The 13,716-nt window shown below is 57.2% G+C and overlaps 1 protein-coding gene across 3 annotated transcripts; it reads left to right on the top strand.

The window, feature by feature from the left end:
- Nucleotides 1–2,367: 2,367 nt before the first annotated feature.
- Nucleotides 2,368–13,710, top strand: LOC132026267 (SLAM family member 5-like). 3 transcript variants are annotated; one of them, XM_059414184.1, is made up of 4 exons: nucleotides 2,368–2,504; nucleotides 11,512–11,904; nucleotides 13,032–13,328; nucleotides 13,446–13,710. In XM_059414184.1, the coding sequence occupies exons 1-4, from the start codon at nucleotides 2,432–2,434 to the stop codon at nucleotides 13,631–13,633; spliced, it is 951 nt and encodes a 316-aa protein (XP_059270167.1). In that variant the 5' UTR covers nucleotides 2,368–2,431; the 3' UTR covers nucleotides 13,634–13,710. The 3 variants fall into 3 exon arrangements, with proteins under 3 accessions (XP_059270167.1, XP_059270169.1, XP_059270168.1); XM_059414186.1 differs by having other exon boundaries at nucleotides 13,474–13,618; XM_059414185.1 differs by lacking the exon at nucleotides 2,368–2,504 and adding an exon at nucleotides 6,028–6,135.
- Nucleotides 13,711–13,716: the final 6 nt, after the last annotated feature.

The raw sequence follows: 13,716 nt of genomic DNA, 5'->3' as shown, positions 1-13,716 counted from the left end.
CTGGCTGGCCTGGTTAGGGTCCTGACACCTCCATTTGGGGCCACGGAACTTTCGGAGAATCTGAGGAGAGCTCGAGAGCCCCTTCCTAGAGAAACACTCACATTTGCCAAACCAAACAGGAAGGAAGCCTGTGAACGTGAGGCCATTCCCTTAGAAGTGGGGGTAAGGACTCAAAGCACTAATGACACATCGTGGACAAGCAGTGCCGGGGGCAGACGGTCAAGGTCACCATCCACAGTGTCAGGTGATATCTCCCTGGGACAGGTGCTGGCTTCCTCTGAGGAGACCCCTGCAGATGCTCCCACTGGCTGTTTCCTGTCAGTTTCTTGATTTTGTTCTGGAAGCTGGGATATCGTCGGGGTGCAGCGGTGGGGCACCGAGCAGTATCTTCTCCATGACCGGGGGAAATTGCACCTGACACAACCCTGCTGGGACGTGGTCAGACCTCTTGTCTGGGTGTCGAGCTGGGGGCTCCGAGTTCGGCTAAATGGGGCCTCCAACCTTCTCCGGGTTTCACAGTTTCTCCAGGCTGGTGACACTTCACAGGACAGGAGGGCCAAGCCCCTTCCTTAGGCACAAGGCCAGCAGACAGCCGCCCGGCAGAGATGCCAGGAAAATGCAGAGCACCGGGACTCCCCGGCAACACTTCCAAATCCCTAAGCATCACCTGGAAGGTTCGCCTTCCAGAAACTAAGAACACCAGAGCCACAGGTGGAGATGGGCCCCGGGGTGGGGCGGGGAGGGGGAGTGGTTTCCAGATGGCCAAGGCAAGAGCTGACCTGCGGCTTGGGGTGCTCCTTGGGGAGCCCAGGGAATAGGACTACGTGTGTTTATTGGAGGCAAAAACTCCACACACGCAAGGCCCTCTCCTTGCCATGCTGCGGCACACATCCTCCATCATGAGGTCGCTGGACGAGGCCCAAAAGGACTGGCCTTGGTTTCTTCTGACTGTGGGGTCAGTGGGGCCCATGGGTCCCTCCTGCCCATCAGGTTCTCAGTGTTCTCCTGTTACGGGGTTTGGAACCAGCTCCCAGTTCTCCGTAAAGATCCAGCTTCTTCCTGAGAGCGTGTCCTCCTGTCCAGACCGCCCCATCCTATGGGGTGCAGACTGGGATGGTTGGACTGGCTGGGGATGTGGGGTGCACGCAGGGGCACCAGCTTCTGGGGGAGACCTGACTCTGGCCGGAGCAGGACAGCCATCAGAGGCTCCCGAGAGCTGTGTGTTCAGAGCTCAGATGCCAGGTTCTGGAGCCTCCTTTTCTGGAAGCTGCCATGCCGTCCTCCCCCCGTGGACCTGCAGACCCCCACCTCCCCTGCACGGATTCCCTCCCCATCATTCCCTGCAGAGCGAGGCACTCCCCACAACCATGGCTTCCCGCCCGATCTTTCTCCTGCACAGCAGAGCACCACGGAAACCACACGAACCTCTAGTGACTGGGGCTGGGGGTGGTGAGCTCTCTGCCCACCAGGGAGCTGTGTCCAGGTGGGATGAAATTTTCTAGAAGAATCTGAGTGTGGGAGAAGCCACTCCCACTGTGAGCTGGGCTAAAGGTATTGGTCTGAGTGTGACTCAGCCAGTGCAGGGGGTGGCTGTGGTCAGCAAAGGACCGCTGTGGACCCCAGAGGCTGCAGAGATGCCACCACAGGCTTATGTCCTCTACTCGTGGGTGTGAGATGGGAGAGAGGCTGCCCTGGGTCAGACCTGGCCTCCCTCGCCCTCAGTGTGGTTTCTCAAGGTCTGCAGTGAACTTGATTCTGGAAATATCAGTGACCTAGGAGGTCTGAGACCAGGGCCTGGCTCTGCCCCATCCCAGCGTCCAGACCAGGGGCTCATCAGATCACCTATGGGTCCTGACTTTGCTCATCTCTGACATGGACAGAAACCCTGAGCCCCACTGCCCCTCACAGGGAATGAGCTTGGGAACCACAGAGACCTAGACACACAGAGGACTGGTGACCTGGGCTGTCTTGCTGCACAGGGCAGCGGGAGGGGACAGAGATCAGTATCTGCAGGTGTAGAAAGTCTGGGGGCTGCCCCAGCATGGAGTGTGTCCAGGCTGACCCTCCGGGGTCCCAGCCTGCAGCTGCTGGGGGCTCCCTCCTGGGCCCTGCGCCCCACCCGAAGGTGGGATTTGCACAAGCAAAGAATTCTGACCCTGAGAGGGCTCACCCAGGCCTGGAGCGATGGGACAGGGGCACAGCCCACTTGGTCCCCGTCACCCTGAAGGGACGAGCTGCCCATATCTGGACTCTATCTGAGGAGTCTCTGCCCACAAGGCTCAAGGACGGCCTGGAGAAGGGCTCTCCCATCACTGGGAGGAGCGTAAGGCTCTCTGCGGTTAAGGCTTTTCCTCTTTTCTAGATTCTGCGCTCTGGTATTTCCTCTGCAACCTCACAGGCCCAGGCGGAGTCAGCAGGGAGGCGGCCGGCCATGGGCGCCGGCTCAGAAGACCCCCACCTGTGCGGGGCCTCCTGGCTCCTGCGATTCACCAGCCTCCTCCTCAGTGAGTGGCCCGGGACCCCCGGGAGGGAGGCCGCCGGGCGGGCAGGGAGGCAGGAGCTCCCGGGCTGGCTGGGGTCTGTGCTGAAGAACCAGACGGAGCAGCTCCGTGAGGACGGAGCACACGCGGTGCGCTGGGTCAGAGCCCCCGGGTGGACAGAGGGAACAAAGGGAGCTTTGGGCTGAGGCCAGGCTGGGAACCCGACCCGGCTGCCTGGCAGCATGAAGGGAACCCCCTTCCCCCAGCCCAGGGCTTTGAGGCCCAGAGAGCCTGGAGCCTCCTGTGGAGAGGATGGAGGAGACACAGGAGTGGCTCTGGGGGACCTGGGGTGGAGATGGGCACCCCCCCTACCGTGCACAGAGGATGCCTGGGACACAGGGGTGGTTTGGGGGACCTGGGGTGGGGATGGGCACTCCCCCTGCACCGGGACTGGCAGCCTCTACAGCTGCCATGTGCGGGAGGCGCCAACCCAGAGCCCCTGTCTGAGCTGGAGGGGCCTCGCTAGTCTGGCTCCTTGGGCAAGATGAGGTCCCGAATCCAGTGACATTCTGTTTGCAAGGGAAGGAAAGGCGACCCCAGAATTCAAGGGTCTGCGCCCACCTGCCGTGTGTAGGGGTGAGCCCGGATGAGAGCCTGGTGAGGGGTGAGAGTCTCTCACCAGAGACTGCTGCTGACCTGGGCTTTGGGTGGGGCAGGGAGGAAGCAGCGGGGGCCCCAAAAAGGGAACTGGAAACACCCTGCCCCCACAAATGCCGGATTTCCTGGTTCTTACTTCATCAGAGTTTGTCTGCTTTGTGTAACAAATGAAATACGAATAAATGAGAAATTTTGTGTTTGCACTGTGGAAAGTTTTCCCGGCGAGATAAACACAACACCAGGCAACGTGGGTGCAAGGCAAGATTTATTAAAAACGCTCTCCGGCGAAGTTTCAGGGCTCAGGAGAAGGGGAGCCAGGAAAGTGGCGCCGGGAGGAGGTGGGCACCCTCGGGCGAGGTTCTGGAAAGCAGAGTGGCGGAAGTCGCGCCCAAGGCAGGGAGGAGGGGGCTTTTAAGGGGTCTCGAGGGGAGCTCAGGGGTCTTTTGGCAAGTTTCCCTTACTCGGATATCTCGCCTGCTCGTCGGGGTCCCATTGGTCCACTGGAGCCTGGGGCGGGGGTCTCAGATTCCTGCTTGGGTCTTTGTTCTCCTGTCCGAGCTCAGGGCTTGTGGCGGGAACTTTCGCCATCTTTAGTAGCCCTTCCTGCCAGCCCAACATTCTGACCTTTTGCTTAATATAATGTTGTCAGGGGCGTTGACTCAGTTCTGGCTACTTCCTGCTGGTGGGGGGCGGGAGCACATCGTCATAGGGGTAGTGGGAAGTGGGCAGGCGAGAGTAGGGCTGGAGGAGGAGTTGATTGACGGACACTCGGGCAAGTTCTTGTAGGCGACCCTGCAAGTACCGGAAAAGACAGGGAGCGACTGAGACTGGAAGGAGGATCATGCATACAGGTCCCGCCAGAGGGAGCAGCCAGGTTCCCCAGGTGTAGGGGACCAGGCCCCAGGAGGACGTGTCTCGCCGCCATGCTTGGATCCGATCCCTGAGTTCTTTGATCTTAGAAGGAACTATACCTGATTGGTTAACAAAGTAACAACATTCTTCATTTGAGAATAAATGGTCCCCCCTTTTTCGGCGGTCAGAAGGTCTAAGGCCCGTCGGTTCTGTAGAGCTAAGGCTGCCAGGCTGGTGACTTAGCGTCTGTAGGGCTGTGAGGGAGTCAGCAAGCCGTTCCGTGTCGTCATTCAGGGCTTGGGAGAGTTTGTAATCAAAGTCTATGGATGTTCCGGTTGCCATCCCTGTGGTTACTCCTGCCCCTATTATGAATGGGAGGAAGGCAGCCCTTCCTCCAGGGTGTTGGGGGAATAGGATGGACAGCAGCTGGGATTCGGAGTAGATGTTGGTAGAAGGAGAGAGTAGCATGAATATACAGCCCAGGGCGTCATTAGTGGTCAGGCAGCGACAGGTTCCCTGAGGGCACGAGAGAAATATTCCCGAGGGAGCACAGTACGGGAGGGAGGAGTTAGTGATAGGGCAGCTGTGGTGGTGGTGGGGGGGAGGACACATTAGTAATAGGTATGTTTCCCCCAATGGGGCCGATATGGATCATATTATCTGTGGCCGTGAAGTTGGGGAGTGGCCAGTCAATAGGGAGGGGTATCCCTGCGCTGTCGCTGTCGAGTGAGGTAAGGTAGACAGGATAAAAGCAGCGGGGAAATGGCCGGAGGGCTATGATTTCTAAGAAAGTGCCGGCCGCATAGTAATTCGAATGGGCTTAAGCCCAAAGGCCGGCGGCGTAGCCCGGAGTCTGGTGAGAGTGTTGTGCCCAAATTCGAGACCCCCCAAAGACAACCACCAGAGTCCAGAGTCAAAGCCAAACAGCAAGGGTCGTTTAACGAGTTCGAACCCGGACCTCCGCGCACTCGTTGCCGGTGACGCTAAGAGGTCCCGAGCTCAGGATCACAGCACTTTTTATACACTATTTGGGGAGGCAGGGACTTAGCATACATCATAGTATCTCGTAACAAATCACTACATACCGCGGGAAAATCAAACAGCAACTCTATAATATGACTGGTGCACTACAGGGCGGGAAAAAGCTGAGAATAGATTATTGGTTAGGTCACAGGGCTGTCGTTCCTCAAACTGCTTGGTTGGCACCACTAGGGTATGTGTCCCCTCAGGATTGGCCGGAGTCTCCCTGTCAAGCCGCGGGGTGCCAGATGGTTATTATCTCCCGTACCCAAAGCTGGGTGGGGGGTCCGGGAGCAGTCACTTTGTCACGTCCAATTCTGGGTGGGGGTTTCTCTGGCGCCAGATGGCTGTTACCTCTCCGCCCAGAGCCGGGCGGGGGTCCGGGAGTGGCCACTCTGCTAGGTTCAATTCTGGGCGGGGGTTGTGTGGTTACAGAGGCCCTATAGAAAGCTTGCTGGTAATTTTCCATCTCCTCATGGGTTAGCAAGCAAAGGTACAGAAGCAGAAATAGCGGTTATGGTTATAATTTAGGCATCTCAAGAGCCAGGGGCAGAAGTGTGGGCCAGGAAAGGCAGGTCGCTAGGGTAGGTTTGGTGAGTTGGGCTTTGAGCAGCCCGCTGGCCTTTTCTACCTTACCTGATGACTGTGGGTGGTATCGGATGTGAAGTTTCCAGGTTATGTTGAGGTTCCGCTACCTGTTGGGTTACACTGGAGATGAAGGCGGGTCCGTTGTCCGACTGGAGGGTCCGGGGCAATCCGAACCTCGGGATGATGTGCTCGATGAGTATTGCACCCACCACGTCCGCTGTTTCCCGAGCTGTGAGGTGTGCCTCGGTCCAGTCTGTGAACGTATCAACCAAGGTTAATAAGTAGCGAAAGGTTTTATGGTGAGGCATGGGAGTGAAGTCCAGTTGCCAGTCTTCCCCGGGCTGATGGCCTCGGAACTGATGGTTAGGCCCTGGTCTGCGGATTCTTCCTTGTGAATTCACGGCGGAACAGGTTTTGCAAGCCCCGTGGACAACTTCGATTACCTTAGATAAGGAAGGATGATAGAACGATGGCTGAAGAAGTTGGTGGAGAGCCCATGGGCCGACATGGAGGGATCGGCGGATGTCAGTAATTAAAGGTGTGCGCCAGATTGCCTGGCAGGGCAATCCTGTCCTGAATGTAGATCCACCCCTTATCTCCGATCTTTCCTCCCCAGGACTGGAGGACTTGTGTTTCCTTTGTAGAGTAGGAAGAGGGGTGACTCGATATCCCTTGGCCCCCAGGAAGTTAAGTAGGGTGGAGGTGTCATCCTGGGAGACCGAGAGGGAGAGGCTACAGAGGAGGAGGTCATCCACATACTATAGTAGAGTGCTGGCCTTACGGGCGCACTGCTGGGAATCTGTAGCCAAGGCCTGGCCGAAAATGTGGGGGCTGTCCCTGAACCCCTGGGGTAGGACAGTCCAAGTTAGTTGTCCAGAAACGTGTGTGTTTGGATCCTCCCAGGTGAAGGCAAAGAGAAAATAAGAATCATGGTGCAGGGGGACAGTGAAAAAGGCGTCTTTTAGGTCCAGTACAGTCAAGTGAGAGGTGTTTGGGGGAACGCGAGACAATAGGGTGTAGGGGTTAGGAACGACTGGATGGAGGGGGACCATGGCCTCGTTAATAAGCCTAAGGTCTTGTACCAGTCGATAAGCCCCTGAGGGCTTGCATACTGGGAGGATGGGGTGTTACAGGGGGAACTGATGGGGACCAGGAGTCCCTGACGTTTAAGCCGTTCTTAGCCCCCGGCTGTGGGCTAAGGAAATAGGAAACTGAGCTTGAGAGGGAAACTTAGAGTTATCCTTAAGCTGTACTTTAACCGGCGTAAGGTGGGAAGCGATGATGGGCTCTGAGCTGTCCCACACCTGAGGGTCTACAGCAGGTAGGTCACCTGGAGCGGGGGTCGAGGGAGTGGAGAGGTATAGGATGAGGCGGGCTGAGGTGGATAGAGGGGAGGAAGGGGAGAGGCAGACAGTTGCCCTCAGTTTCTGGAGAATGTCCCTCCCCAGTAGAGGGACCAGGCAGGAAGGAATCATAGGAACGAGTGGGGGAAGGGAAACCCATCCAGGCTACAGGTGAGGGGAAGGGGCACCCTAGGGTTGGAGGAGGTCCCATCGCTCCCCGTAACAATAATTGGTGAGGTTCGAGTAAGTCCCGAGTAGGAAGGCAGAACAGAGTAGGTAGCCCCCGTGTCCAGCAAAAAAGAGATGGACTTACCCGCTTCCTGGAGCGTAACCCTGGGCTCGGCCTGGGTGAGAGGGTGGCCGAGTCTGGGCTTCATCAGTCGTCCTCCAATCCAAGCAGTTGAAAAGCCGGACTTACTGTCTCGGGGATCCCCCACGTTGAGGCGCCGAAGATACCCCGAGGTTAGGGCAGTCGGATTTCCAGTGGCCCATCAAATGGCATTGAGGGCAAGGCTGAGTTGGTGGCTTTGGATTGGGGCACTGGCAAGCCCAATGTCCCTCAGCCCCGCATTTGAAACAAGCCCCCCAGGGGGGGTGCGGTTGGTTGCCCCTCTCTGCTGGCTCCCGGAGCCGGCCGGCCGCAGGGCTGCTACCAAGGCTTGGGTCTGCAACTGAACCTTTTGCTGGAGTCTGGCTTGTCGTTTAAGCTCAGCCGCCTCCTCACGGGAATTAAAGACCTTAAATGCCATTTTCACCAAGTCAGAAATGGGGGTCTGAGGGCCCTCCTCAGCCTTCTTTAACTTTCTCGGTATATCCGGTGCCGATTGAGAGATAAAATGAGTAGCCAGTACTGTGGCCCCCGCAGGAGAGGCGGGGTCCAAGCGAGTATACTGGGTTAAAGCCTCGGTCAATCGGTTAAGAAACATGGCAGGGTTTTCATCAGGGGCCTGGACAATCTCCCTAATCTTGTAATTGACGGCCTTATTAGAGGCTGCCCGCATGCCGGCTGTGAGACATTGGACCATGCGGTCATGGCGCGGGCGGCCACCTTGGCCATCCTGATCATGCCGACCCGGTTCTACAGCGGGGACCGCCTGGGCTCCAACTGGCATGGCAGCATCAGTGAGCTGGACCTGATCCGCGTGCCCCCGGGCAGCAGCCTGGATGCGTTCCCTCTCCTCTGTGGGGAGGGTGGTGGTCTGGACCACATGTAAATCATGCCAGATGAGGTCATAGGCTTGGGCCAGATATTGGAATTCTTTGATATAGTTATCAGGATTGGCCGAAAAGGAGCCCAAACATTTCTCAATTTGGGAAAGGTCCTGTAGAGAGAAGGTCACATGAACTTGGACAACTCCCTCAGCTCCAGCAACCTCCCTTAGGGGCCAGACTAACTCAGCGGGGGGGGGGGGGCTTTCGAGCCCTAGTGCGGGTGGAGCCACACAGACACATTCACACAGTCGGGCACTCTTCAGATTCAAACAGGCTGGACACCTCCTCTTTGGGTATCCCTGGCTAATGGGAGGTGATCCGTCTCCCCTTCCATTCTTTACGAGAGGATCTAGCTCAAACAGTAGCCCTGCCCTGCGGCTGTTACAACAGAATTCAGTGAAGCACAAAAGATGTTTACCAACAGATTTCAAAAGCGTAAACCTAGTTCCTGCGACCAGCGCTCTCGTACTTTATCCCATTCGGTTAACGGTTACCAAAGACTTTGCAAGCGACCTTAAGAATGACCCATGAAAACGCTGAGACACACAATTAACCATCAGTTCTAGTCATCTCTTTGCTAGCGGATTTTAACAAATAACAAGAGCCTATTTGACCTTCAGTAAACTTTGATTGGAGTTTCCCATTTACTGCGGATAAATTTGTCAGGAGTTGGGATAGGAGTGGGGGGGGGGGGGGGGGGGGGGGGCAGATGAGGGGGCCGGTTCAGAAATCCTGAACTTAAGGGACCTTGGGGTAAGGGATCGCGGTACGGAGGAGGAGGAGGAGGAACCAGGGGCCCTCTTGTCGGTGGGTGGGTGAAGCTCTCCGGGGGTTCAGAGAGGGGAGACAGGCAGGAGAGGTCCGGGTCTTTGGGAGCAGTGCGTGTAAAGTGGCTGCAAGGCAAGATTTATTAAAAACGCTCTCCGGCGAAGTTTCAGGGCTCAGGAGGAGGGGAGCCAGGAAAGTGGCGCCGGGAGGAGGTGGGCACCCTCCGGCGAGGTTCTGGAAAGCAGAGTGGCGGAAGTCGCGCCCAAGGCAGGGAGGAGGGGGCTTTTAAGGGGTCTGGAGGGGAGCTCAGGGGTCTTTTGGCAAGTTTCCCTTACTCGGATATCTCGCCTGCTCGTCGGGGTCCCATTGGTCCACTGGAGCCTGGGGCGGGGGTCTCAGATTCCTGCTTGGGTCTTTGTTCTGCTGTCCGAGCTCAGGGCTTGTGGCGGGAACTTTCGCCATCTTAAGCAGCCCTTTCTGCCAGCCCAACACACTGTTTTGTGTGAGCGCAGCAGCCCCGTCCGAGCTGCAGGGATTCTTGGAAATTCCAGAATCACAGGGCGTGTGTGAACAGGGCACTGCGTCCGCAGGCAAGGCATGAAGAGCCTTCCCAGAGGGACCTTCCTGTCGGCAACATGTGGTGTTTCTGTTCCTTTCAGTTTCATCAGCGTCGAGACAGACAGGATATCACACAGTTTCCTACGTAAATGTCTGGGTTGGAAGATGGAGAAAGAAAGTGAGGAAGAAAGAGAGAGAAATGGACAAAATGCTATGTTGATGGTTGAAAGTCAGATTCCATCTGATTTACATAAACTCGGACTCTCTAGCTCACAGCCACCCGCCCCTGACCTGTCCCTCCTTGGGGTCAGCACCTTCTGCAGATCTGAGCACTGTCGGGTCTTCCTCCTGTCCTGAGTGGGCTTCCAGCTTCTGGGCCGCTCCTCCCCTGCAGCCTGAGGGCTGAGCCTCCTCTGTCCCAGGTTCCCCCCTTTCCCGCAGGGGCCGGTTAACCCGCGTAGCCTCGCGTCCCCGCCCTGCCAAAGCCCGCCGAGTACTTGGGTCCCTTCTCCCGGGACAATATTTGGAGAATGAGACCCCAGACCTGCTAAGACTGTTGACCAGAGAGCAGTGCTGGGAGGGAGGAGCCCTGGCTTGGGCAGGGGGAGCAGGGGAGGGCAGGGCAGCTCCGTGCAGGGGAAGCTCTGGGCTGAGGGAGGGGAAGCTCCAAGTCTGACTCTGACCCGGGTGACCCAGGACAGGTCTTTCTCCCGCTCTCCCTGCCAAGGGAGTCCCTCCTCTGTGAAAGGTCCCCTCTATGGGCCTCCAGCGGTGACACCCTGGGACTGGGGCTCTTCTGCTGCTCGGAACTTTTCATATTTCTACATACATGAGCTTCGCGTGTGTTGATCTAGGGCGGGAGCCAGGTCACACAGGATAGTGTTTTGCTGTCTGTTAATTCATGAGGAGCCACCAGGCTCATTCACAGGAGGAATGTTCCTTAGATATAATGGGACATAATGTTCTCATCAGCCTGGCGAAGGGCAGAAAGCTTGATCGCCGTGTGCCGCTGGGAACCTCAGCATTATTGGGGGGAGAGCGGTTGGGGTCACTCTCAGGAGGCCGATGAGCAGGGTCTGTCCGAGGCTGAGATGGAGCTGCCTTTGGTCTAATAGACCTCTCATGGGTTACCCCAGTGTCTACACAGCCATGCGTGCTGTCCACACACACGCGTGTGAAGCGCATACATGCATGTTGGGCATGTGCTGTTTTAAGTGATCACAAAACCAGAATTACACACTCACGTGTGACACGTATGTCTTGGGTGTGAGTCCACACACCCATGGCTGCGGACATGCCCCCCAGCTGACGTCCCTCAGTCCCTGTGTGCAGAGAATCCATCCCAAGCTGCTGGTGTTTGCAGGGACAACATCAGTAGAACTGTCCCACGAGGAGGGAGCAAGAGCCCCGTTTAGGCCGTGGCAGCTGTTAAATGAAGCACTTCCATGAGGGTAGACCCTGCAGACTGGTGGCCAGAGGCTGCCCTCCGTCCCGCCCCATGAGGGTCTATACTCGGGCGCTGCCCACAACACAGCGGCAGACTTCGTCACAGAGAGCAGGAGACAGGGTCACAGCATGACACGGTCACACTCCTGTCAGACCTGCTGTCCCTGAGGGCCGTCCATCATGTTAACGGTGTTCTGCTCCTTAGAGGGGAGTCCCCAGGAGAGAACCCCCTCCAAGACCTCACACGGTCCGTGGGCACGAGGGGTCTCTGCAGCCCCGTGAGAACCTGCCTCCTGCGGAAATGCTCTCGGTGCTGCCCCCGAAAGGTGCTCGTGCTTCAGATCCGAGATCTCCTGACATTCGTCCTCTCGCTGTCAGGGGTCAGGACACTGCAGATGAGCAAGTTCCTGTGACCTGCTCAAGGGGACACTCCCATGGGACCAGGAGGGATTCCAGCCTTGCCTCAAACTCATGGCATCTCCTGTGCCCAAGGGGGCACACGGGATGGATTTCAGGAAGATGGGTTCTAGGGTTTCCTCCTTTATTCCTAAAAAAACCACTCACATTTTCTGCGTCCTATGCCCTAGGTGTCTGCAACACTGTGACCCAGCGTCCTGGAGCCCGTGGGTCAGCCATGGACGATTCTGGAAACCCTGTTCCTCTGAAGGGGATTCAAGGAGCTTCTGTGCTGTTTCCAGTGATCAGAAATCCAGAATTACCTCCAGAATCTGAGCTGGAGAATATGTCTTGGGGCGTCGTATCCAGATCCAATTACATAGTCATGCTGTATGTGTTTCCTGGGAGAGATGTTCCAGAATGGGTCAACTTCCAGGACAAGTTCGAGAAGAGGGTCCATGTGGTCAACACAACGACCCTGAGGATTGACAACCTGACCCTTGAGGACAGTGGGCTGTACCGGGCTCGACAGTCCTATACGAGAGGAAGACAATATGACCGGAATTTCCACCTGACGGTCTACGGTATGTGGCGGACCCTCCCCCTGTACCAGAGCTGACCCCCTTTCTCAGTCCCTGGGAGTGTCCCTGAGCATCCCCTAAAGGATTCCTTCTAGACCGCAGCCTTTGGACTCGATCTTCTCCCCTGAAATTACACGTCATGTGGTCACCGGAGAATCCAGACCATCCCTAGTTTACCATCAGCAGGTTCTCAGCCTCAATTCCCCTTTGTCCTGGAACCTATGACATCTTCAGGCTCTAAGGGTCAGCACGTGGCCATGGTTGGGGGAGACTCGTCACCTAGCGGGATCCGGAATCCCACGTGTGGTTCTCCCTGCCCCGCCCCCTCGTCCTTCTCAGTCCAGCCGAGTCAGCTCACTCACGGACTGCACGGTCCCCCTCTGAACCCCCACGGATGGAGGAGAATTCACAGGGTAGCCCTTCCTCAGACCCTCAGGGAGCAGCTCGCTCTGTGTGCACCCCTCCCCCCTGCACAGGGAGACGTCCTGCCCCAGAGAGAGGGGACTTTGCACCCTCAGGACCTGGAGATCCCCAAGAGTGACTGTCAGTCTGTCCCTTGTCTTCCTGGGTGGACCCCAAGCTCGGTGCCTGTTACAGCCACCTTGGAGTGTGCATACCTTGGAACCACCACTGTGTCCCCCACTGCGGCCTCTTCTGGTGGAGCCTACGGCTGATCTCTGGCTCCCAGAGCTGGCCCGTGGCCATCGGCACCACAGGCTGTGCCATCCTGGGAACCATCCAAGCAGGAGAAACAGGGCCATGGTCTGGACTAGGACAAATCCTGTCCCAACTTCTCCTTTTTTAGGGCATACCCCACTCTCATAGAATTAATGGGTTTCAGCTAGGTGGCTCTAGCATTTATTTTATCAAGGGCAAATTTTAAGACACAGTCTAGTGAAATCTAGGGAAAAAGTGCTCAGTCTAGTGAAATCACATAGAGCTGAACTCAGTGGCTCCTTCCTTACTGACACCTGCTGTATATTTGGGTCAATTCCCTGTTATCTGTAAAATGCATTCACTGTCCTAACGGGGAGGAAGTCAGAGCATCAGGGAGAATCCGCAGGAGGAAGCAGAAGCTGTGATGTTCTACACTCACCTGAGACTCTGTCCTCTTGTCCCTCCCTCCCCAGAGGCTGTGCCCCGTCCCCAGATCCGGGCCACAGATCTGTCCCTCACACCAGGCTGGTGCAACATCACCATGGAGTGTAACACCACGGAAACCAGGGAGGACCTGACTGTGTCCTGGGAGAGCAAGGGTCTCCCCAGGGAGCTGACGCAGAGACCGGCCCCAGGACCAGCCCCCAACCCCTGGACCCTGGCTGTGAACCTGCCCCTGAGCCGGCCCAGCCCCAGCCTCACCTGTGTGGTCAACAACCAGGCGGACCAGAAAGCTGCCTCCCAGGACCTTGGGGACGTCTGTGGCCGCGGTGAGTGCACCTGCCAGAGGGGAGGGACTCTCCCGCAGCTCAGGGTGAAGGTTCGCGGCTTCTGTCCCCCATGTTTATGTCACCCCCTGCTGCTTGTCCTGTCCATGACTCTGGCAGGAACATCCAACCTGCGTCTGCTCTTCAGTGTTGTTCCCAGGCTGCTCTCCAGCCCTCAGCCCTGCTGGTCCCGGCAGCACGCAGCAGGTACCTCTCCCCGCCCTCATCCACCCTTCCTTGTGTGCCTAGAGACGTTTTCAGGAAAAGTGAGTTGGGGGCGTCCGGGGTCCGTCGCACCCACCTGCTAGCCTGCGTTCCCGATGTGTCCCGCTCTCCTGGGCTGCCAGCCTCCGCTCAGGCCCCTCCCTCTGCCCTCAGCCCTTCCAAGTCA

This window comes from Mustela nigripes, chromosome 10 (genome assembly GCF_022355385.1).
Source record: "Mustela nigripes isolate SB6536 chromosome 10, MUSNIG.SB6536, whole genome shotgun sequence".
In the NCBI taxonomy this organism is placed as follows: domain Eukaryota; kingdom Metazoa; phylum Chordata; class Mammalia; order Carnivora; family Mustelidae; genus Mustela; species Mustela nigripes.
The sequence above is the reverse complement of the archived record's forward strand: the minus strand, read 5'-3'. Positions and strand labels throughout refer to the sequence as shown.